This window comes from Nilaparvata lugens, chromosome 6 (assembly GCF_014356525.2).
Source record: "Nilaparvata lugens isolate BPH chromosome 6, ASM1435652v1, whole genome shotgun sequence".
Taxonomy (NCBI): Eukaryota; Metazoa; Arthropoda; class Insecta; order Hemiptera; family Delphacidae; genus Nilaparvata; species Nilaparvata lugens.
In genome coordinates this window covers 36630108-36654971 of record NC_052509.1, presented here as the reverse complement: position 1 = coordinate 36654971, position 24864 = coordinate 36630108, and the positions used below count along the sequence as shown (strand labels likewise).

Here is a 24864-nt window from a genome sequence, read left to right as displayed (position 1 = left end):
AAAGACCTTAAAGCTGCGATTAGACCAAATTTAATGAAAAAAGTTCATAACTCAATCCTTATAGATTATATTAGATTGAACATAACTTATCATACACATGATAAGCATACGTGTTTGTTAACTTCCATTCAATCTAATAGAATCCATAAGGATTAACTTATAACCGTTTTGTTAATAACTTTGGTGTAAACCGAGCTTAAAGATGCATACCTCTTTAATGTCTTTGATTGAAACTATAGACATTATACAAATACAGTAATGGGCTGGCTTCTCCACACATCTGTCTAATCACTTGACAGCTGATTTATGATGAATAATTCTATAGTCTGATTTTTACTCTAATATTGGTGTATGAAGGAGGCTCCTTTTCCCTTTTATATTATCATTGAAATGCAAGATTTCCAAAAACCTTGTATATACGTCGACGCGCAATTTAAAAAGGAACATACCTGTCAAATTTCATGAAAATCTATTACCGCGTTTCGCTGTAAATGTGCAACATACAAACATATAAACATTTAAACATTTAAACATTTAAACATTTAAACATTTAAACATTTAAACATTTAAACATTTAAACATTTAAACATTTAAACATTTAAACATTTAAACATTTAAACATTTAAACATTTAAACATTTAAACATTTAAACATTTAAACATTTAAACATTTAAACATTTAAACATTTAAACATTTAAACATAAACATTTAAACATTAAACATTTAAACATTTAAACATTTAAACATTTAAACATTTAAACATTTAAACATTTAAACATTTAAACATTTAAACATTTAAACATTTAAACATTTAAAATTTAAACATTTAAACATTTACATTTAAACATTTAAACATTTAAACATTTAAACATTTAAACATTTAAACATTTAAACATTTAAACATTAAACATTTAAACATTTAAACATTAAACATTTAAACATTTAACATTTAAACATTTAAACATTTAAACATTTAAACATTTAAACATTTAAACATTTAAACATTTAAACATTTAAACATTTAAACATTAAACATTTAAAATTTAAACATTTAAACATTTAAACATTTAAACATTTAAACATTTAAACATTTAAACATTTGAACATTATTAAACATTTAAGAATTTAAACATTTAAACATTTAAGCATTTAAACATTTAAACATTTGAACATTTAAACATTTAAACATTTGAACATTTGAACATTTAAACATTGAGAGAAATGCCAAACCGTGGACTTGAATCTTAGACCTCACTTCGTTCGGTCAATAATATTAGGATGTACTGTATAATAGATAAACAATCTGGTATGAATTGTTTATTCTATGATTGTATCTCAAGAATTTTATGTACTGTTCAAGCTTAGTTTGAGCTTGAAAGCTGAAAAATACTTTTTATAATGCTATAATGTGATAGCAACTAACATTCACAGTGATCTGGAACGAACAAATATCCCAAATGTAATGAGAATCCGGATCACACTTTGCTTGAACCTCTGTTCATAGCTAGTTTCTCTTGATGATCATAATTAATTCAAGAAAATGCTTGAGAGTATTATGACATTTGCCAGGAATGATGCTAATTCATCTACCAAATCAGAAATGAATAAACCAAAACCAACAAGAACGTGATCAGAGAAAAAGTTCAAGAACTTTTATCTATAAAAATATAAATAGTAATAAGATAACACGAGTTTCGTACATTATCAAAGAATCCGAAAACTCACATTGCAATCATTAGTTGGAAAAGATAACACGGGCTGTGGGGTAGGAGTGGGGAAGGGGGCACCCCAAGAGCGTCAATTAAGAGTTTCGGCCGCCGCACCGCTCTAGAAAAATAAACCGGAAGCGGAAATGAAAACATGAACGACCGACAAGGGACCAAGAAGTTATAATTAAATATCATCAATGAATGAGGAGTCGGTCTGTCTAATTGAATAAAATCTGCCGGATCTCTCTATACATCGTTGCTGTATCTGTGTAGTATTTCTATAGTTGATTGCTTGCTATCTGGATAAGAGTACAGCGGCATCTAAACCCTTCCACCAAAGTTCCAGAAGCCACCATCAGAGTGCGCTAACGTCGCCGCTTCTGGAATAATTCAGATATGGCGATAAACGGAAATGCCCCGGGGCTGCGGGATGGCAGCTTCTGCAGCCATTCAACGCCGGCCAGTAAAAACACGTTTAACGAGGCTTACCCGAGAAAATGTAGTCTCCTCTATAAACATCTATTGCTGCTTCTGAATAGTCCTCACTCACACGTGTGGAGTGGACTTGCACTTATTTCTAGTTTCACTCCCTCCTTCTACCCCAGAATAATAAGTGACTGTTTGATCATGCGCACAAATAACTGAAGTGATGGTGACTATAAATTTAATATTTGTTGAATCGCCGGTGTTATAATAGTTGATAATATATAGTTCGATCTTTGTAGCTACTATACTCTGCCACAAAATACATAGTACATAGTACTGTATTTTATTATCTACATTTGATATACAATGACTGTGCGCATTATCTACAACCACAAAATATTATAATTTACAAATGAAGTCCACCATGATACAATCACCAATGATACAGAGAGAGAAAACATTTAAACGTACACTATTTTCCAATAAACTATTATATAAGAAGAAGAATAGAAATAATGAGATGTGCAGGCGGTGGATGGAGTGGAAGAAGAAAAAAGAGGAGAAGAAGAAGAGGGAAAGGATGATAAGGAGAATGGAGAGGAGGAGAGTAGGATGAGGAGGAGGAGGGGATGAAGATGATGGGACGAGAATGACCGATGAGGAGGGGAAAAATAGAAAGTATAAGTGCAACAACATGAAAATTACATCAAATTGCTCAGATGCTTTGAAAAACGTCTATTATTCACTACCTACAAATTATGAGTCTGCTTTGTAAAGGATTTCGACTTTGTGAGCTCTATGAACTGAATATGAGTTCAATATCATAACTTTTCAGCACATATTATTTGTTTGTTAATGAATCTTCTCAGAATTCTGAATTATTGTTTTTCTTGTTTCTCGGTTTGTTTAATCTATTATCCCCAGGTTCGCCTTTCCATATTTTTTTTATTTCTGCTCCTTGATCAGCACTCACTACTCTTCACTCCTGAAACCTCACTCTTCAGGACAGTAATGGACTGTTCACACCTGTCAGCACATCACTCATGTCTATGCACCAGCCCACCGCACACATCACCATCTTGGTTTTCGCAGATTACTGTGAATGGGTGTTACCAGAGCCCTAATAAAACTGCGCAAATTACTGTTATTACGAGAAAACGCCGGGCCTTCATGTGCCCAACATTGCCTTGAATCTGATTCTTGGTTCTCCATTCCACCATTCCAATCTACTAATAACACAAGGGAAGTGGTGGCAAACATAATTGATGACAGGAGAGTAAGCTTTATAGGAATTGATGTGTTTTCTCAGCATTCAGTAGCTTTCATCATTCTGCATGCAATTCTCATTTTTGCATCTTCTTCAAGTTGTCTCATTTCCTCTACTGATAATATGTTGGTAGCTGAGACGTGATCATGAGACAACTAGGAAGTTAGTTGAAGTGGTTATATCGGAGAATAGGATGAGATGTGAAACATTGACGGACAAAGAGAAGAATTACAAACATAGAGAAAGTGGAAGAGGAAAGAAGTGTAACAGAAAGAGCAGAAAGAAAACAATACTCTATGAGGGGACGCCGAAAAAAAATTGAAAAGAAAGACAATTTATGATATAAGATGATAGGGAAACTGGAAAAGAATACAGAACACAGCAGACAGATAGATTTGAAGAAAGCAAAAAGGAGGTGATGAAGAAGAGGAGGAGCAGTACGAAGAGAAAAATAGTGGTTGAGGAGGATGATGAAATAGTAGTGGTGTAATAAGGGCCGGAGAAAAAGTAAAATTTTGGAATACTGAAAATAATAAGAGAAAAAAGGGATAACAATATTAATACAAGAAAAAGAAAAAACATGAATAAGGGAAATAGAATGAGAAGAAACATTGGACGAAAAAAATAACAATAAGAAAAAAAAATGGTTGCAAAAAAGAGACAACAAGAAAATAGAAAAGAGAGAAGAAGAATAAGCAGCAAGAAGAAGTAGGAGTAGAAAACGGAAGTGCAAAGATGACGGTGGGAAGAAATAAGTAAAGGGTACCACCAGCAAGTCACTAGCAATTATCGTTGGTTGGTTTTGGTCTTGACGACGTGTATTATATTGGCAAGTTGTAGGCCTGAGAGCCGCTTCTTCAAACAGGAGTCAGGAGGCAGGACTAAGCCTCATCCATCGCACGGCCCCATTAACAACACTTTACGATCGATGGGCCCCATTAGACAGCAGCTGCCCATGGCCTTCTAGTTCCTCAGCAACTCACAGTTGAAACTCCCAAAGGAGACGTTCCTCTACAGACATCAGGTGCCGTTATCCCACAAATTTGATATGTGTGACCTTCCAGTCGTCTCTAAACTACTAGTATGAGTATGAAATGTGCTTTCCAAGATACAAACATATTTGAGTGAAAAAAATATTTGCATATTTGTTTATTCGATTTATTATCAATTATAAATCATAATCAAACAATATAATAATGTGATTGAAAGATCTTAGATATATTAGATCTGATAAGAATAAATGTGCGTCAATTTTGTTCTCAAGTAACCATACAAACTCATTTATTGATCGTCCCATTTCGTACAGCTACTAGAGAGGCACTACAGGCTTCAGACCAAATATGTTCCTATTAAAAATCACACGATAATATGTTGTGCACCAAATTTTGAATTGAACGATTCACTTTCCAGAACGAGAAAAAAATTTAATTCACTATAAATTGATCAATTCTCAATAGACAAAAACTCATCTCATAAACTTGATCTTTTCTGTGATTTCTCACAAGTTGAATGAGACGATTACCAATCTAATGATAACTTATATTTTTTCATTCTATCAAAAACTCATAATGTTCATTCAAATTATAAAATTATTACCGCTGAAAATCTCAGCTGCAGTGAGTTCCTCTCAAAAGAAGACATGCCTCTTCAATATCCTATAAACATATCAGGTGCCGTTAGTCAACAGATTTGATGAGTGTGACCTTCGAATCTGATTTGTTTTTAAACTATGCGAATGTGTATATTTTACAGCAGGAAATCTCCAGCCTGAGGCTTATTCAAACTTAAGAGAAACCAGGATTTCTTGTTCTCTACCTTACACCTCTAGGAGACGAATTAGTGACCTTCGATTATAGTCTAGATGGCTCCAGGCACATTTAGCAAATGTGCCAAATTATCAAAGTATAGTAGTCAATCAAGTTGTACATTCGAATTTATCAAGTTGATCAATCAAGTTTTAATATAGTAGAACAAGATCACAGAAACTCATTTTGATCTATTATTAGATTAGACTATACATAGTCGTCAATAAACATAGATATTTCTACCGCACAAGTTGAATGAATGCAACTTGGATGATAGATTCGATTACAGTTTTCTACTTAAGTAAGTCCCAAGTTGGAGATCTACTTTTTCATTGGAGATTTATTGATTAATCGATATTGCTGGTGACAACGATAATAAATTATCGATATTTCTATTTGACAATGACATTTGAGGTTTTGTCGAATTGTTTTCGTTTTCGTTCAAAATATGTATCTTTATGACTATTAATTTTTTGATGTGTCACAACTTGAATCTTAGACCTCACTTCGCTCGGTCAACGAGTAGCTTCATAGAATAGAAATGATTCACCTAATAACACATCTTGTAGTAAAGCAGCTCATCCAGATTGATAACTCTTATTAAAAAACTGGTCTTTATTCACGTTAATGCATTGCAAACATGACATACATACTATAAGATCAAGCTGGTAAACATGCAATCAAATATAATGCCCAACTACATAACTGCACATCACTGTATTTATACGACCTGGCTAACTCGTAGCTATACTGAGGCCGCGCTCACAGTCCTTACATGTTGTTACGAAAACAGATCATATGCACCAACGTAAGTCTCTTTATGTTTTGAGGAAGCACTATAGTTGGCCAAACGAAAATGGGTCCCTCAAGGTCAAAGCTTGCTCTTGACACCACCACCCGTCTCTACCAACACTGTTGCCACTTTGTACTAAGAGTGGCTAGTAAGAGAGAAAGTGAATGTGTGTGTGAGAGAGGGTGTGATAGTGAAGTATTGTTATTGTGAGGTGTATTGTTTGTCTTATCTGTCCAAAGCCTGGATGAAGTGTGATGGGAATCAAATGAGAATTCATGCAAATTGAAAAATGCAGAGTGAAGTGGGCACTACAAGAATATTGACTAAAATAAATAAAATTACATCACTCCACTCCCAATTGATTATTATAAAAGTCTTCAAGTAACCTTTATGAAGTAATAGCTCAGTTTATAAATAGTTGCATTTATAAAGAAAAATCTAATCATCATTATAAAATTGGATTTCTTGATGTCATGACTCAAGAAAGAGTTATACATTATACATAACAATATTCTTTCCTTCATTTCATGATGTTGAAGAATATAGCGGATGATGGGAGGAGGTAACACTCTACTACCAATAGACCAGAGTCTATGTGAACAATGTAAAATATGTTACAATGCAGAGTTCACAAGAATGATAAAACATTCTGAAGCATAGAAGAAATCCATCTGAAGAAATTCAAAGAACTTGAAACCCCCAGCAGTTTCAAGAAATGAATTGACATTCTATTGAGGTACCTACTGTGTTAGAGTGAAACTTCTTTTTATCCCCGGGAAAGATATTCAGAGCAGAGATTCAACGGCCACTTAGTGCGGAACAGTCACGATTAACTTTGAAATTACGATTATTATTTCCAGCGTTCATTTAACCGCCATTGACCGTTTCTAATTGCAAGGATTGAATGAATTATTTCCTTTGGCCTGCAATATAATTAATCTGTTTCTTTTAGTCATTGCAGTAGAGCAAATAATTGAGTAATTTTTCTTTGTAGAATTGGGTTCACCGATACCTACCAGCCCTGTAAATTACTGAGTTTAATTATGATTATAATTATGTGTATAAGGACAATAGAAAAATTACGTTTATACTACTTGGTAGTGGAGGGTTAACTCTCTTATTTGACTTTCCATAGAACATAATCATTTTAATCCATTCAAAATTGGACAAACATCATAAAGAGTAAACATTACCTTTTTCGAACAATTTCTATGCAAATTTGGGAAAGGAACAGTTTTGGGCTTGAAGCCTGTTGTTCCTTTCCCAATCATTCATAATTGAGAATTATATTGTATGTATCAATCTATATAATACTAGCCGTCAGGCTCGCTTCGCTCGCCATATCCGTCTAGCCAGGGGTTCCGCCCCCAGGACCCCCGGCTGGATCGTCCAAGAGTGAGATCAGCAGGCTCGCTTCGCTCGCCTGCATTTTCATCATATGTTAGGAAAATCCAGTCGGGGGTCCAGACTAAACGGATATGGCGAGCGAAGCGAGCCTGACTGCTAGTAATATAATATTCCCAGGATTGAAGTAGCAGTGCCCAATCAATATTTTTCCGCGATAAATGCATTTAAATCTTCAACTTGGTGCCAACCTAACAAAGACAACTCAACTTAATGCCAACCTGACAAAATTATTAATTTAGTTGCCAGTTAACAACTGTTTCGAAAAGGTACTCTATCTAGATTATAGTTCTATAGTAGCATATGATATGGAAATTTCAATTATAATTAAGAGATTGGGAGAAGAAGAATATACATGCTAAAAGACGAACTTTAAACCCTTAAAAACAACCCTTAGAGTTAAAATATTGCCAAAAGATTTCTTAGTGCGCCTCTAAAGGGCCAACTGAACATACCTACCAAATTTGAACGTTTTTGGTCCGGTAGATTTTTAGTTATGCGAGTGAGTGAGTGAGTGAGTGAGTGAGTGAGTGAGTGAGTGAGTGAGTGAATCAGTCAGTCAGTCAGTGAGTGAGTGCCATTTCGCTTTTATATATATAGATAGAAGATAGAAGAAGAGAGAGTAGGGTTGTGTTTGTTCGTGAGTTCGTTTGTTCGCATCAAAACATGTCAACTTGTGGATTGCATACTGGAAAAACGGGAATGATTTAGATCTCCAAATTTTGAACATAGATTCTAAAAATATCAATCTCGTGCACCTGGAAGCCCAAATTTCAATTTTCTTCTAGATTCTTCATAATTAATGTTCAAAATTCATTAATAGTACATACGATTTCATAAAAGAATCACCAAATCATATGGTGGAATTAAAAAATATTATTATACAGGTATACAGGTGTAAAGTAGTATAGGAAAATTATGTTTGACGCATCATCACGTCTGAACTACTGGACTGATTAACTTGAAATTTTGCATATAGATTCTTGCTTAACCGGGGATGGTTACAAACCTATTTTAAATTCTTCAATATTTGATTACATCAAGTTTTCAGTTCAGAACATTTCTCTTGAAAGGGTAATTAGAAGATAGGTAAGATTAGGGATCCTTTTCGAATGATAAAAACAGGTTTTCCGTCACACCCAAATTTTTTCCGCCATTTTGGAACCACCACTTTGAATTCAACTTCTTTTTTTAATTGAAAGGTGGTCATATGATAGGATTTCCAGAGAAAAGGTATGGTGGAAACCGCACATTGATATCTCAAACCTTTCAAAATTTATTCTCATTCATTTCCTTTATTTTAGTGTAGAAGATGATAGATAAATGGATGATATATCCATCTATCTATCATCTTCTATACTATAATAGAGGAAAGAACTGGCTTAAAGACGTATACACGTGTAGAGGATTGGGAAATTATGTTTGACGCATCATCACGTCTGAACTACTGGACTGATTCACTTGAAATGCAGCTTATAAATTCTTAATCAACCGAGGATTCTTATAGGCCTATTTTCAATTCTTCTGGATTTCATTACGTCAAGTTTTAAAATAGACCCTCGCGAAGCACGGGTTACCTGCTAGTGTATAAATAAATATATGATAATTTGCCCGAAATGAATTTGATCTGAATTGATGGAACTATTATAAAAATAAGACTGTTCATAGTTCATACAATAAATGTCACTCATACATTAAATTTCTTATAATATGAACTATGACGTGTATACAGAACAATGCTACGATAATAATTATCACTCTTTGGAAAATGACATCCACCATTCTTGAAATAGCAGAAACAGTACTTCAACCAAACATAGTACGTTTTCTAAGAAGATCTCTAAAAACCTTATCCACATGAATTCTCTATTCCAACAATCTTCTTGGTATTTCAGCTTTTAAAAGCTTGTGTGCAGGTTCCTGCATTTTCCTCCTCCTTTTTTTTACCTGTTACGCCCTTAACTGCATTCTCAAGGAGGCACAAGAGTTTTACAAGAGTGTGGAGGGAAAGTAAGAAAGCATAGAAGAAGAATAAATAAGTATTGGGAAGAAGGAGGACAAGATGAGAAGAGGAAGAGGGAAACAAGAGAGAAATGGTGAGGATGAGTGAGGGGAAAAGAGAACAAAGAGAAGACCAAGCAAGCTTAATGAAAGACAAGAAATGGAAGTTGATATTTACAGAAGAATACGGGTGGATGAATGATGATAGAAAGTAGATACACGGAAGAAAAGGTAAATTCGTAGAGGAAGAAGTAAGAGAATTAAAAGAAGCAGAATAATAAGAATGATGAACAATGTGTAACTGAAAAAAAAATCATTTAAACATTATTCTTGAATGTAAGAAGAAAATGAAGAATGAGAAGAAGATTCAATGTGGAGAACATGAAAACAAAAGCAGAGGATAGAGGTGATGGTGAAGAAAGATAGGAAGAAAGTAGTAAGACCGAGTTTGGAAAGAGGTGGACAAGAAAGTGTAGAACTACACGACAAACATTGGGATAGTTATAAGAATGTCTGTAGCAACGTGGAGTGAGAACAAAGGCGGAAAACAAAGACAATTTGATTAGGTAGAAGAGAAGAAATGAGAGGACAAGAACAAAATAATGAGAAGATGTGAGAAGTAAGAGGAGAGGGTGGACTAGCAAGAGAAAAGTAAGTGGAAAGAAAAAAGATGAGATGGTCCATTTGAAGTCTTTTGAGTAGACTACCGGCTGAAGAAATACCGGTACTCATTTATGGCTCATCAATCAACCAGTACTGAGCCATCTTCCCTCTTTGCTTTTAAAGTCTTACTAATCCAACCAAGCGAATATTATCTCCGGCTCACAAATGCCAATCTTCCAACCACGTACCTCTTTTATGATCCTTCTTCTTCAGCTGTGAATATTATTAACTGTCTCTCAGAACAGCATTGTGCAATATTTGCTCTCTCATCTCAACGTCAAAGCACTCACTTTCAATCGACTTGAATACAGGGGTTTCATAGTCTCGTTACTGAGGCGAGAAATAATAGACAACTTGTGCAGTGATAGTAGTCGAAATACTGGAAAAATAATGAAAAACCCTTCAATCATCATGGAACGTTAACAGTTTAGTTTTGAAAAATGAATTAAGACCTACTGTAGACATTCAGTATTTGGTTATGTGGTTTAAGATAGGATAATACTGGGAAATAGTTTATGATTATTTATTTATTCATTCATTGGATAGAAAATCACAATTTCGGAATGAGGAGTTATGTCACTTTGTGATTTCTTCCTAACGTTCTTGAGAGAAAATTGAATCAAATCCATTCAAATAATAATTTGGTTCTTTTTTTGAGAACATATCATGCAATGGTGGGTTGCATACGAGTGGAGGGAGAATTTGCATTGACTTTCTTGGGAAAAGAAGACTTGAAAATGGCTTGAAAGTTGAAACTAGTAGACTAGTGTTTATTGACCAAGCGGAGTGAGGTCTAAGATTCAAGTCGACGTTTGGCATTTCTCTTAATGTTTAAATGTTTAAATAATTATATGTTGCGCATTTACGGCAAAACGCGGTAATAGATTCTCATGAAATTTGACAGGTGTGTTCCTTTTTAAATTGCGCGTTGACGTGTATACAAGGTTTTTGGAAATTTTGCATTTCAAGGATAATATAAAAAGGATAAAGGAGCCTCCTTCATACGCCAATATTACCGTAAAAATCAGACTATAGAATTATCCATCATAAATCAGCTGTCTAGTGGACTATAATACTACCCGTTCAAAAACATCGAACATCTTGAAAATGTATCGTTCCATCAACGTTAGTAGACAGTAAGTTGTCTACTAGTAGTTCTGTGAACATTAGACCTGACGCAGTATTCTCATCCACAAGTACCTGATTGAAACTATAGACCTTATGGAAATACAGAAATAGACTGGCTTCTACACACATCTGTGTAATCACTTGTCAGCTGATTTATGATGAATAATTCTATAGTCTGATTTTAAATAATAAAATTTTTGGTATAATGATATAGTACTGCTTTCCGAAAAAAATTAAGGTATCCCAATTTCTAAATTTCTATACTTTTCAAGGTCCCCTGAGTCCAAAAAAGGGGTTGTTTGTGTGTATGAGTGTATGTGCGTCTGTGTACATGATATCTCATCTCCCAATTAACGGAATGACTTGATATTTGGAACTTAAGGTCCTTCCCCTATAAGGATCCGACACGAACAATGTCGATCAAATGCGATTCAAGATGGCGGCTGAAATGGCGAAAATGCTGTCAAAAACAGGGTTTTTCGCGATTTTCTCGAAAACGGCTCCAACGATTTTGATCAAAGTTATACCTAAAATAGTCATCGATGAGCTCTATCAACTGCCACAAGTCCCATATCTGTAAAAATTTCAGGAGCTCCGCCCCATCTATGCAAAGTTTGATTTTAGATTCTCAATTATCAGGCTTCAGATACAATTTAAACAAAAAGCTTATAAAAATAAGCTCGAAATTCGAGAAAATGTGATTATCAAACTGTGATTGCAAACTGTTGGCAACTGCTGATTCTATTGAATGATTCACTATGAAGAGGAGACCTCGTGTGTCTCCAGAGTTATTGCCCTGTCACCAGCTGGCTCAAATCTTTGAATAGTAGACTTGAGATGCACGGGAACACTAGCGTTACGTGATCAATTTTCATAACGGCAAGGAAAGTTGTGTGAGTGGGCCACACCAGATTTTTAGTTTTTACTTTAATATTGGCGTATGAAGGAGGCTCCTTTTTCCTTTTATATTATCCTTGAAATGCAAAATTTCAAAAAACCTTGTATATACGTCGGCGAGCAATTAAAAAAGGATCATACCTGTCAAATTTCATGAAAATCTATTACCGCGTTTCGCCGTAAATGCGCAACATATAAACATTTAAACATTGAAACATTGAAACATTTGAACATTTAAAAATTTAAACATTTAGGGCCGTTTGCACCATGTAAGTTTAAGCTAAAGCCAAAACCAAATCTGGATTTTTTTTTTGTTCAAACTAAAATTCCGTTTGCACACTATCAGTTTATCACTCTTTATTGAGTTTAAACTCTTGGAAAGTTTAAACCTCCAAAGCAGCAGGTTTAAACCAAATAATTTGGATTAACTTGACATCTGTAAAGATTTGACGGGGAAACAGCTGATTTTTCAACGGTTGTATATTTAATGCTTCTGTAGACGATAATTATTATTTAGGTTAGAGTGAATCATTATATGAATGTAAATATAATTATTATAATGATTGATGATAAGTTTTTGATACAGATGACTGCGAAGAAATTTTGAAACTGAGAAAAATTAGGCGAAAACAAATCATTTTAATTTCTGGGATGATAGAGAATTTTTTAAACGGTTTTGCTTCAGTAAAGTAACTGCCAATTTAGTATTTAATTGAATACACCACTTGATAGAAAATAAGACAATTTTTAACAGTGGTCTTTAATTAGAAAACATGTTCTCAAAACACATAACAGAGATATTTTGATTTCGAAAGATTTCTTCTAATAAACAAGGAAGACCGTAGTATCTATATATAAAAGCGAAATGGCACTCACTCACTGACTGACTGACTGACTCACTCACTCACTCACTAACTCACTCACTCACTCGCATAACTAAAAATCTACCGGACCAAAAACGTTCTAATTTTGTAGGTATGTTCAGTTGGCCCTTTAGAGGCGCACTAAGAAATCGTTTGGCAATATTTTAACTCTAAGGGTTGTTTTTAAGGGTTTAAAGTTCGTATTTTACATGTATATTATTTTTCTCCCAATCTCTTAATAATTGAAAATTCCATATCATATGTTACTATAGAACTATAATCTAGATAGAGTACCTCTTCGAAACAGTTGTTAACTGGCAACTAAATTAATAATTTTGTCAGGTTGGCATTAAGTTGAGTTGACTTTGTTAAGTTGGCACCAAGTTGAAGATTTGAATGCATTTATCGCGGAAAAATTGATTGGGCACTGCTACTTCAATCCTGGGAATATTATATTACTAGCCGTCAGGCTCGCTTCGCTCGCCATATCCGTTTAGCTAGACGTTTAGTCTGGACCCCCGACTGGATTGTCCAAACATATGATAAAAATGCTCAAATGGAAAATGCAGGCGAGCGAAGCGAGCCTTCTGATTTCATTCTTGGACGATCCAGTCGGGGGTCCAGGGGGCGGAGCCTCCTGGCTAGACGGATATGGCGAGCGAAGCGAGCCTGACGGCTAGTACCTAGATATAAGCGAACAAAATAACTTTTTCTTACATTCTAAAATAAAATTTTTGGTGTCAATTAAATATAAATTGTATCTAATATAGTAATATAGCATTCCATCATTTTATGAAGAACTTCTTGATCGCTTTTCACTTTTATTAACGTAAAGCTTAAAGCTCTGTGGTTTTGGTAATGTGGATTTAAACATTTGAACATTTAAATATTCAAACATTCAAACATTTAAACATTAAGATAAATGCCAAACCGTCGACTTGAAACTTAGACCTCACTTCGCTCGGTCAACTAACGTTGCCTTCCCATAAGCTGAGGCCATGATTCTAGTTTAGAGTTTTGAGTTATTGATAGAAAACTTTTTTACATTTTTCTTTTCTAATCTGATGATCAAAATTGCAACAAATATTATTGAAAAGAAATTGATTTCTAAAATTATGAAAAGTGAGAAATGAAGTTTGTAGGAAATCAGCATTATGGTAGTTTATTTTGTTAATTTCATCACACCGATTTTTCGCCAACACAACACAGAATGTTCTATGATGGGTTGATTGGATTGGCGTATCTACGGCAGCCAGTCCTGATAACAGCGCTCATACTCACATTCCGGGAGTACACGTCACGGTACGATAGGACAGAAAGCTCTATGTTTATTTAGGATTGTTCTAGACATTTTAAATTGATAAATTATTAATTAATTTTTGAAAAAACATAACAACAGGTCAATGTAACTTACTGAGCCTGAGGTCTACTGTTCACAGAACTACTAGTATAAGTGATTATTTGAAAAAAGAGTTTAAAAAAGAGTACTACTATGTAGTTTTCCATATTAATTAAACAATTCGAGTAGTTCTATTAAAATAATTTATAACTACTGAATTCAGTCAGTTTTACCTTGATTCTATATGGTAATACATCTCAGTAGTGGTGTAGTGAGCAGGCCTGTATCTTCTTTGATAAGTTATTCCCTGCTGAACTCACCTGTTCAACAGAATAACAAAGAAATGAGACTTGCTCGTTAAAAATGCAATTTCAATAAGAAATTATTATTTGTGTCTCAGAAGTCTTCCAATATATCAGGAAAGTTATTCTAATAATTAGGATTATGAGTTGAAACTCAATTTTTAAGTGAAAAATACTTGAAAACTGTTTTGAATCACAATTTCATGTTGAAGCAACAAAATTTGTATTTTCATACTTGGAAAATAATCATGTACTAAAGCTGGGTTTTCGTTTGTGCGTAAATGCCGTCGTCGACCACAACAGGGTGGGGATCTCAGATTGGGTAGATTCCAATTTGTCTAAATAACCTAAAAGATTATGTTCAATTATGTTTTAATGGGGGAGGTTGAGTTTATACTTTTTCATACTTTTAAATGGTAATATGTTGATATGATTAGAAATGTTTTGATTCTTGAATAATAAACACAAATAATGGAAAGTTATTTGATCTGCTGTTTTAGCACACTTGAAATTTGGATAATATGAATGTCAACAATGCTTGTCGTCGTCGACTGCGGAAGTTTACGCACAAACGAGAATGCACCTTTAGATGGATTATGTACAGTATTTAGAAATTGATAATATTATATGAGTGTAATCTAGATTCTAGTCTTTTCCATCATGTGTGTCAGATGTTATGCGATGTCCAAGCAGAAGCAAGCACATAATAAGAATATTTTGTACCGCCTGAGGCCAAACAACACGGGACCTGATTCGCCCAACTGTAGAACATCAGGTCACCGTATCATTAGTTTGAATTTATGTTTTCATTAGAGACTATGTACGAAACTAATCCCCAATAAGTGGTACAACCTATAAATTGATCGTGCCCAACTTAATTCCTGATTCTGTATTTCGGAATGTGTCTCTCACATTACTTTTTTCGTCTTATTATTATCAACCATTTTTGTTAATCTCTTTCATGAGTTGCTCTACATCCTGTATTTTTCTCTGTTATCTTCATCATTCCTCGCCGGTCTTTCCTCTCTTGTACCTCTATCACTTTTATCCTCCAATTCTTCAATATTGCGTTTAATTTTTATTGCTTATTCAATTTTGTAGAGAATCCACGTAATGGGTAACCTGTTCTCTCCATAAATATTTACATTTCTCACTCTCTCAAACCACCTACCCGTGATTCACTTTCTCTCTCTCGCTCTCTCTCTCTCTTGTTTAATCTATTGCTGACCCATTCCTGTTCCTGCAATATGTTTCTTCGAATATCACATAATAATATCTCACACTCTATTCTAATCTTCCAAACTATCTATTATTTTTTTCAAATTTTCTCGTTTCTCCTCTATGACTGTTTTTCTCTCATTTTTCTTATTTTTTTCTTTTCTCTTCTTTGTCTACCACTAATTCTTTCTCTCATTCATTCTTCTTTCCGACTACTTTCTGGCACCTCCTTCTTACATTCACTTACCTTTATTCCCTCTCCTTTTTTCTTTCCAATTCTTCTCCCTCACCTCATCCGCTCTTCCTCTTTGACAGCTACTTCATCGACGTCACCCAAGAGTAGAGAGTTCACTTGAACTCAAACTCATCAAGATAAATCTCATTAACTAACATGCGTGAAAATTCATTGCGCTTCTTTAACCGCAAACTCGAAGCGGTTCTTTTTCTGGTAGTCGAAGAACACATCAGATTTTTCTTGCGGTTATAATAATAATAATAATAATATTAATTCGTCCAATCAACATACATTGTACAAAATATTTTAGAAAAAAAACACTCTTAACTGGTGTAGCAAACATCTTCGCATGCACAATACATTGTATACCAAAGTCTAAATGAAACCCACAAGGTAATCCTGTGTGGGGCCCTTCTTCATACTTTTATCCACAATAGAAAAAAAATGAAATGAAATAAGTAAAAAATCAAATGAAAATATAGTCATACTTGGATATTACACATAAATTTAAAAACTAAAATTTTGAAAAAAAATTACTAGAGAAAAAGTATTGAACATAATAAATATAAAATCATAAAGCAATTAAACAGGATTTTGTGCGGGCAGCACATTCTGAGTGATCATTAGTATTATTCAGTTAACAGTTCTTATTACATTTTCGGCCCGCAGCGTAACTGTGCCAAACTAGTTCTCAGACCAATTTAGTTGAAATATCGACAAGGAATAGAATATAGTCACTCATCACAAAGAATCATCACATATCCAATAATTTGAGCTTGCCGCTTATGCAAACTCGTGTCGCTTCTTATGCCGAACATGCTATGGAGTTGAAGCTGATGCTATTTGGTAAGCTATCACTCTGCCATGTCTCAGATGCAAATGAGCCTTCAGGCTAGTTGTTTGATTAATGGTTCATGAGTTCTGAAAGACCCTTGCAGCGATTAGCGTTCAGTAGGAAATCTCTACTGTTCAACGGGTGTCCATTGGTTGGTTTTTCATCAAATTTATTTTTTGTCTCATTAAATCCACCGATCACGGTTCGTTTTCCTTGCAATTATTTTCTACTATGATTGTCGTTCACAATTTAACTATCGTATCCTATTGAAATATTACACTTCTCATTCATTATTTTACCATCAGTTGCTAGTCTATCTGCAATTGAAGCCTATATTCGCATAACGTGTTTGATAGGAAATATGAATTTGTGGAACCCAGCTAATAAATTTTAGTAACCATGTGAATGTCCTCAAGGTTGATGGTACAGAAATGGGGAATCTTTCTTAATGACTCAATTATTATAACTCTCATTGAATCCCTTCATCCATGATCCTAGTATTTGTATGTAACGCCTACTATGAAGCGTGGCTTAAGCATGGAATTATAGAAAGATACATACAATAACATACAATGAATTCCAATAACAAGGTAAATTGTAATAGTGAAATGCATTAGGATAAACGGTCGAAAATATCAACATGATTGATGATAATATCCTACATGTTGATGATGAACGGACTAAGTAAGCGATTCTCGAGATCTCTCCTTACCTTTGATAGAATATGATATACTAGAGCTCGAACGCAGTTCAATAATTGAGTATATTAAATCAATCAATTTTGATTTAAAGTGAAAGATTTTTCGTTCGGCTTGGATCAATTTCACTGCGAGCCAACAAGTGTACTGCCGATTAAAAATAAATTTGAATGCTTCGATTGATGGACATCGATAGATCGCTAATGTGACCAGTATCGCTTATGACTTGGTCAACCAGTTTCAAGCTGAGAAAACAATCAGCTTAATAATATCTCACTGACAGGTTTGGTAGACCTTATTCGATAGATTAATATTCTTTAGAATGGCTCAATTTGGTAATCACTAGAAGACAAAAAAATTTTTTTTCTAATTTTTCATAACAACTATGACAATCTTTGATATGATCCCCTGAAACGTAAATGTATTCATTGAGGATAATGAATAGATGGCTTTATTGAATGATTTACTATATTTTTCTATTAGAACGGATGGAAATGGATGAATTTAAAGCTCAGAAGGAGGATGTTCAAGTCCGAGACGAATCCAGTAAATCCGGTACTCAATATCTTCTCTACATCGGTGGCTCCAATCAAGCTTACGCTATCCTAATCCTAATTGGAAAAATCTTCTTAAGATTTTCGAATAGGAAAGCTGCTATCCAGCCTTAAGCTGAACCAACGCAATTTGACTCATCTTCATGTAAAAAGCAAATTCCCAGCTCACATGCTTCGAGGCAAAGTCATAAAATGTTAGCTTTCCTGTTGATACATAGTCGTAAAAGTTTCTGAACAGGTTTGCTCCAAGGAACTAGTGGCATTGAATCTGTTCTTTTCAACAGTGAATTATGTTCCAAATCAGCCTCAACATGTCGATTCAATAAGCTGAAGGCATATAAAATCTACCAACTCCCATTTTATTCAACAGTTTTATAATTTGAGATTTTATAGATTTCAACTGGAAACATCGAGCAAAGTTGTTTGGATGGAGTAATTACCTCGAGATTATTGAAATAAATTGGAGACAAAATTATCATAGCTACTTAAGAAGGACTAAAAAGACCTAACGAGTTTTCTATGAAGAAACGTTGATTATTAATAGTATGATTATGGCCTCTATTTTGGCGTTTGAATGGTCCAATTTCGGAATATGTAATCCATTCCAGCCAAAAAGTATAGTGTGGGCTGTAACAGATAGTTTTGTAACGTGACTTTCCATATTTATGACCTCTTCTGTACATGAGAAGAGATGGGAAGTTGAACTCTATCAGTTTTGGAAAGTTTGAGCTGATTCAGTTCCTTATTCGAAAAAATTATTCTTCCAGAACAATAAGAAAATTAAAATGTATGATAATTATTTATTGAATTACTAGCAGGGTACCCGTGCTTCGCTACGGGAATTTAATGACCATATTATTTTAGTAAAATATTTATAACCTGAATTCTACCAAAGCCGTTATAATCGTTTATGAGATCCATCATACAAACAAAAATTGCTTGCTGAATATAACTTGAACAATAAATTAATATAGTCTCGTCACTGTCATAGAATTTTGTATCCGAAAAGGTGCTCTCCCTCGATGAAAATGTTATTGTATATAGGACCGTTTCAAGTCTCATTCAAATACATTTCTATAATACTTAGTTACCCAAAAATCGTTGTCAGTAAGTGTGATGATTAGTTGCGTTGCTATTACCTCAGTTTGAACAACACATTCAACTCTGTTGAAATATACATTCAACTGCGTATATTGAAATGCAATCAAAAGTTAGTAATGCCTTATGGTGTCACGCAGTTGCTTTTATGCACTCACCTTGACATCAGGGAATATTTTTTTTTATTGAATCATGCAATGTTTTCAAATTATATTGCTAAATGTTATAACCACAGCTGTTAATTTTCTCTCTTTAGTTTTCAACAAACGATGAAAATTTCTGTTTCAATAAGCTGCCACTTGGAAGATCAATTTTTCCTCTCAAGTTATCTCAGAGAAGAGACTCAGCTCAAATTTTTGTATCACGGACCTACTATTTGCTAGGAGCATCTTATGATCTGCCCTCTATCGGTGATAAATAAAGAAATTAGTCCACAGCTTGGCATGAAAATTATTGAGTATAATCATTTGAATTATTAATTGATGTGTTGGGAGTGCTCTGTAGAATAGTAGACTAATTGCAGCGAATTTTGTGGAATATTGAGCGGGGCTTAAGAGTCGACCTCGACTTTATCCATTGGCAACTGATATTTCTCGTTGACAGTTATCAAATTAGCAGTGATCATGTTATATTTGCTTTTGCTTGTTGCAATTGAAAATAGAATTCCAAATCAAGTCTATTTGGGATTGGTTGACTCCATGGATCTCTTGCTTATTCTGGAATTTCTGGCATAGCCTATCGCTTAAGCCGGTTTACACCGAAGGCGCAAATACATAGATCCACTACATCTGAAAATAAATCTTTCTCTAAACGCAGAGTAGTTATTGGCGAAATGTTGATAGCTTAATCCTTATGGATTCTATTGGATTGAACGGAACTTGACTAACACATATGTTCATCAAATGTTCACATTTTCTTAATAACTTTGGTGTAAACGCAGCTTTACTCTTCGTTTCATTTATTCAAAAGTGTAAAAGCAGCCAATCCACTGATTCTTTCTTCCATGGAAGTCCATTTATATATAAGAGTCCATTCATAATAATTAGTCCAACATTAAATGTTGCTGATTTCTCATGTCCTAAACTTTACTACCATAAATATTAGAGTTGGAATTTTCAAGTGGACATTTTAATGTTAATTTGAATAGTTCTGAATAGAGTTTATTCAATTACTTTGATTATTCACTATACCATTATATGATTTCTTTCTTTAATCTTAGCTTGAAACCAAAAGCTTGGGGATGAAAATTTGAATGTAAATTAACATGTAACTTGATTTAATTTCTATCTAAATTGAGAACTTTAGTATTTACTTGTGATTCATTGATATAAATATCAATAGGTATGTCTTGGATCATGTAATGACATCAATATCGGGGACCGAGCTTAGCTCTGTAGTACAAAAGCATGAAAAATTTATAAGGAAAGAAGAAATTATAATATCATTCATAGTTCATATAGAAATGTTCTATCTAATCACAGTAAATTGAGATTAATTCCCAGAGGAATGCAAAAATTTCCCTCACAAAGTCCCGGTTGCACAAAAGCAGGTTGAATTTTAATCCTGATTAATTTCACGTGAACCAAATCAGAGAAGACCATTTCAAAAAGATAGATCTACTGGAATTTATCAGGATTGAAAATAATCCGGCTTTTTTTGCAACCGGCACCAAGTACCTGATTGAATGATTACAAAACTTAAACAGCTGAGTCATAATTTTGACACAGTCCCACACACATGAACTCGATCACTCACTTCCATCATCAACAGACGACGAAATAATTATTATCAGCTGTTTTTCCAAGGATGAATAATAATTATCCTTTCAATGTCCTTCAGCGAATTTTTCCAGGGATGAGACCTTGTGCAATCGAATTTTTATATTATATTCCTACTATGCTCTGAATTTCGTGAGAATCGTTAGAGCCGTTTTCGAGATCCGGTGAAATACAAATATATAAACATCTGAATATCTAAACATCCAAACATCTAAACATATAAACAGAAATTGCTCGTTTAATAGTATAGGATGAATGGAAATAGGACCAGCTGATGGAATATTATGTTTTTTTCGATATAAAATTTAGCTGATTTTGAAACATGAAAATATCAGGTCCAGTAGCTCAAAAGCCTGTTCAATTCCAATCATGATAAAATTCCATCAGAACTAATCAGAGCAGGGGCTTCTCTGATTGGTTCTCGTGGTATTTAGTCCGGGTTAGGAATTAACAGACAGGACAACTGGCTCTCTCAAGGCCATGGCTGCGTAGTAACATAGAGCAACAGAGGAACCAATACAACAGAAGCTTAAGAAATTAGTCGCATTTCTATCACCTCACAATAAACATCAATTCAACTACCATATGTTTGGAGAGATCGATTTTTAATTTATTATGCTATCATCCGGTCACTTTCTAAACCTATTCTTCCAGATGTTCCATGAATACTGCAATGTTTTGAAATAAGATCGCTAAATATGGTAACTCAACTACAGCTATTATAAGCTATAATCATCAGCTTCACTTTATTTTCACTTGCTCACACTTTCTTTCTCACGTTTTCAACAGAGTATGGAAACTTTTTTTGATCAGCTGCTACTTGAGGGACAAATAATCATTTCTGAAAGAGCTTCAGCGATTTTTCCCAGAGTTGAGACCTGTTCCAAAATATTTTTTCTATCGCAAACGTACTCTATTCCTGATTTGATAAAAAAATGTAAGAGGCGTTTTCGAGATCCGTCAGACATACATACTACATATCTGCAAACACACATATTTAAACAGAAATTGTTCGCTTAGTATAATTGACTTCAATGATCATGATTCCATTGAATGAGAGGTTAATTCACATAATAATAGCAACGGGTATAAAAAGCGAGAATGTCAAATATAATTGAAATCGAAACTATTAACAGCTGGCATAAGAAGCAAAAATGGCAATCATAATTTTGAAATCGAAACAGTGGCTATCATCTCATCTCCATCTGATCTAATGTAAACAAATTATAGTAAGATTCATATCAATGTGTCAGCATTATTTGAATAGGGAGTATTGATGCTATTGATGAGGTATACTGACAGTTTCAAGTGAATATGAACGAACTGTTATGCATATTCTCCAATATTTTTATCGAAAGCTATCTTCTATTTCCTTTGGTAACACAACTAATATTTGGGAATAATTGATTCATGGGAAAAGCGCCTTACTTCTATGGAAGATATTTTTACATTAGGGAAAGCAACAACAGCTATTTGGCCGTTTTAATAAATAACCCCTTTCTTTCGTCAAGTTAAATTCTGGCCGAATATCCTCATTCTTTGCACACAGATTCCACAACGGAAACTTCTGAAGTTTTAAAAATACCCTCCATTCATCATACTGAATAATTAAAATTTCATGGAAACTGTTTAAGCTGTTCACGTGATCTGTCAGATATACAAACAAGATTAGTCTTGATAGAATAGGATCAATTGATAAGACTCCCGTCATAAAAGTTTGTTTTATGAAACATAAAAATTATCTATACTCCCAGGAATAGAAATAAAAATATTTATTCTTATATTTATATTCTAGTATTTATAAATCTTCCTTTTTTAAAATTATTCCATATAACATGTTTCGGCTATAAATAATGCCATTATCAAGTGATTGGAAAATGAATAATAATATAATATTCTCAGGAATAGCTCTGATTGAAGTAGCAGTGCCAAATCAATTTTTCCGCGATGAATGAATTTTAATCTTCAACTTGGTGCCAACCAAATGAAATAATCTCAACTTAATGCCAACCTGACAAAATTATTAATTGGTCGCCAGTTATCAACTGTTTCGAATAGGTACTCTCTCTAGATTATAGTTCTATAGTAACGTATGATATGGACATTTCAATAATTATAATGAAGAGATTTGGAGAAGAAGAATATACATGCTAGAAGACGAACTTTAAACCCATAAAAACCACTCTTGGAGTTAAATATCGCCAAAAGATTTCTTAGTGAGCACCTAGGACATATAATGAAGCTATATTCTAAGTTTTGTTGCAATCCATCCAGTAGTTTTCCAGAAATCGTGATCAGTGAGTCAGTGAGATAAGAATTTTATGAGTATAGATTCAACATAATTACATTGCAAAACAAAAATCTGGTGTGGCGCACTCACACAATTTTCCTTGCCGTTATGAAAATTGATCACCTGACGCTAGTGTACACGGGCATCTCAAGTCTACTATTCAAAGATCTGAGCCAGCTGGTGACAGCACAATAACGCTGGAGACACACGAAGTCTGCCATCTCTTCATAGTGAATGATTTAATAGAATGAACAGTTTGCAATTGAATAATCATATTTTCTCGAATTTCGAGCTCATTTTCAATTTTTGGTGAAAATGTTACTGAATATTAATTGTAGAGATTTTCATGCTCAATCTTCTTCACTTAAATTTTTTAGTTTAAATTGTATCTGAAGACGGTATTGGTTGATCTTGAATTGGTTATCTAAAATCAAACTTTGCATATATGGGGCGGAGCTTATGGAATTTTTACAGATATGGGCATATGGGACTTGTGGCAGTTGATAGAGCTAATCAATGACTAATTTAGGTATAAATTTGATCAAAATCGTTCGAGCCGTTTTTAAAGAAATCGCGAAAAACCCTGTATTTGACAACATTTTCGCCATTTCAGCCGCCATCTTGAATTGCATTTGATCGAAATTGTTCGTGCCGGATCCTTATAGGGGAAGGTGGCCAAGTTGCCTCTAGGGCGCCCGGCCACCCTTGACTCAGCCTCTTGACCCACATTTGTGCCTGGAGTTTCACCCATATCTGGTCTCTTGGTTTTTTCTTTTTGCCCGTACGAAACTTTGTAGGGTCAGAAGTCTCACCTCTCCCAAGAAGTTTTGCCTGAATGGCCCCCCTTATCTAGGCAGTGGTGAGTTTTGGCCTCTCCGCCCACAAATTCGTGACCTACGTGAGTCCCTCTCTTGGCCTTTTTGTAGGTTCTTCCGCTTAGAGAGGGGACGTCAAATTGCCTTTAGAGCGCCCGGCGCCCGGCCACCCTCGACTCAGCCTCTTGACCCACATTTTTGCCTGGAGTTTCACCCATCTCTGGTCTCTTGGGTTTTTCTTTTTGCCCCTCCGAAACTCTGCAGGGTCAAAAGCCTCACCTCTCCCAGGAAGTTTTGCCTGAATGGCCACCCTTCTCTAAGCAGTGGTGAGTTTTGGCCTCTCCACCCACAAACTCGTGATCTACATCAGTTCCACTCCCGGCTTCTTTGTAGGTGTTCCGTAGTTGTTCCATGTGATCCACTCCTGGCTTCTTTGTAGGACCTTCCGCTGAAGGAGGAGTCACCAAATTGCCTTTGGGGAACCTGGTCACCCTCAACTTAGCCTCTTGACCAACATTTGTGCCTGGAGTTTCAACCATCTTTGGTCTCTTGGGATTTTCTTTTTTGCCCCTCAGAAACTGCCCTGATGGGGCAGATCTCGTGGGTTTGAAGGCAAGGCAACTTCTTGAGTTGCATTGGGGTCCCTTCTAGTCGCCTCCTACGACAAGCAAGGATACTGTGGGTAAATTCTGGTTTTCAACACATTCTTGAGTACGATGTTCGACTCAAAGCTCCCCCAACCCTAA

General features: G+C 34.6%; 1 protein-coding gene across 5 annotated transcripts in view; it reads right to left on the bottom strand.

Moving 5' to 3' along the window:
* LOC111048106 (BTB/POZ domain-containing protein KCTD1) overlaps positions 1-24864 on the bottom strand; it is a 298361-nt gene that overhangs the window by 91402 nt on the left and 182095 nt on the right. For 3 of the 5 annotated variants that reach the window (XM_039430713.1, XM_039430715.1, XM_039430714.1), the window contains one exon: positions 14529-14615. The exons of the other annotated variants lie outside the window; for them this stretch is intronic. In XM_039430713.1, the coding sequence (XP_039286647.1) occupies positions 14529-14551 (23 nt within the window). In that variant the 5' untranslated portion in view covers positions 14552-14615. The remainder of the gene's footprint in view (positions 1-14528; positions 14616-24864) is intronic. 5 annotated transcript variants of the gene reach the window in all.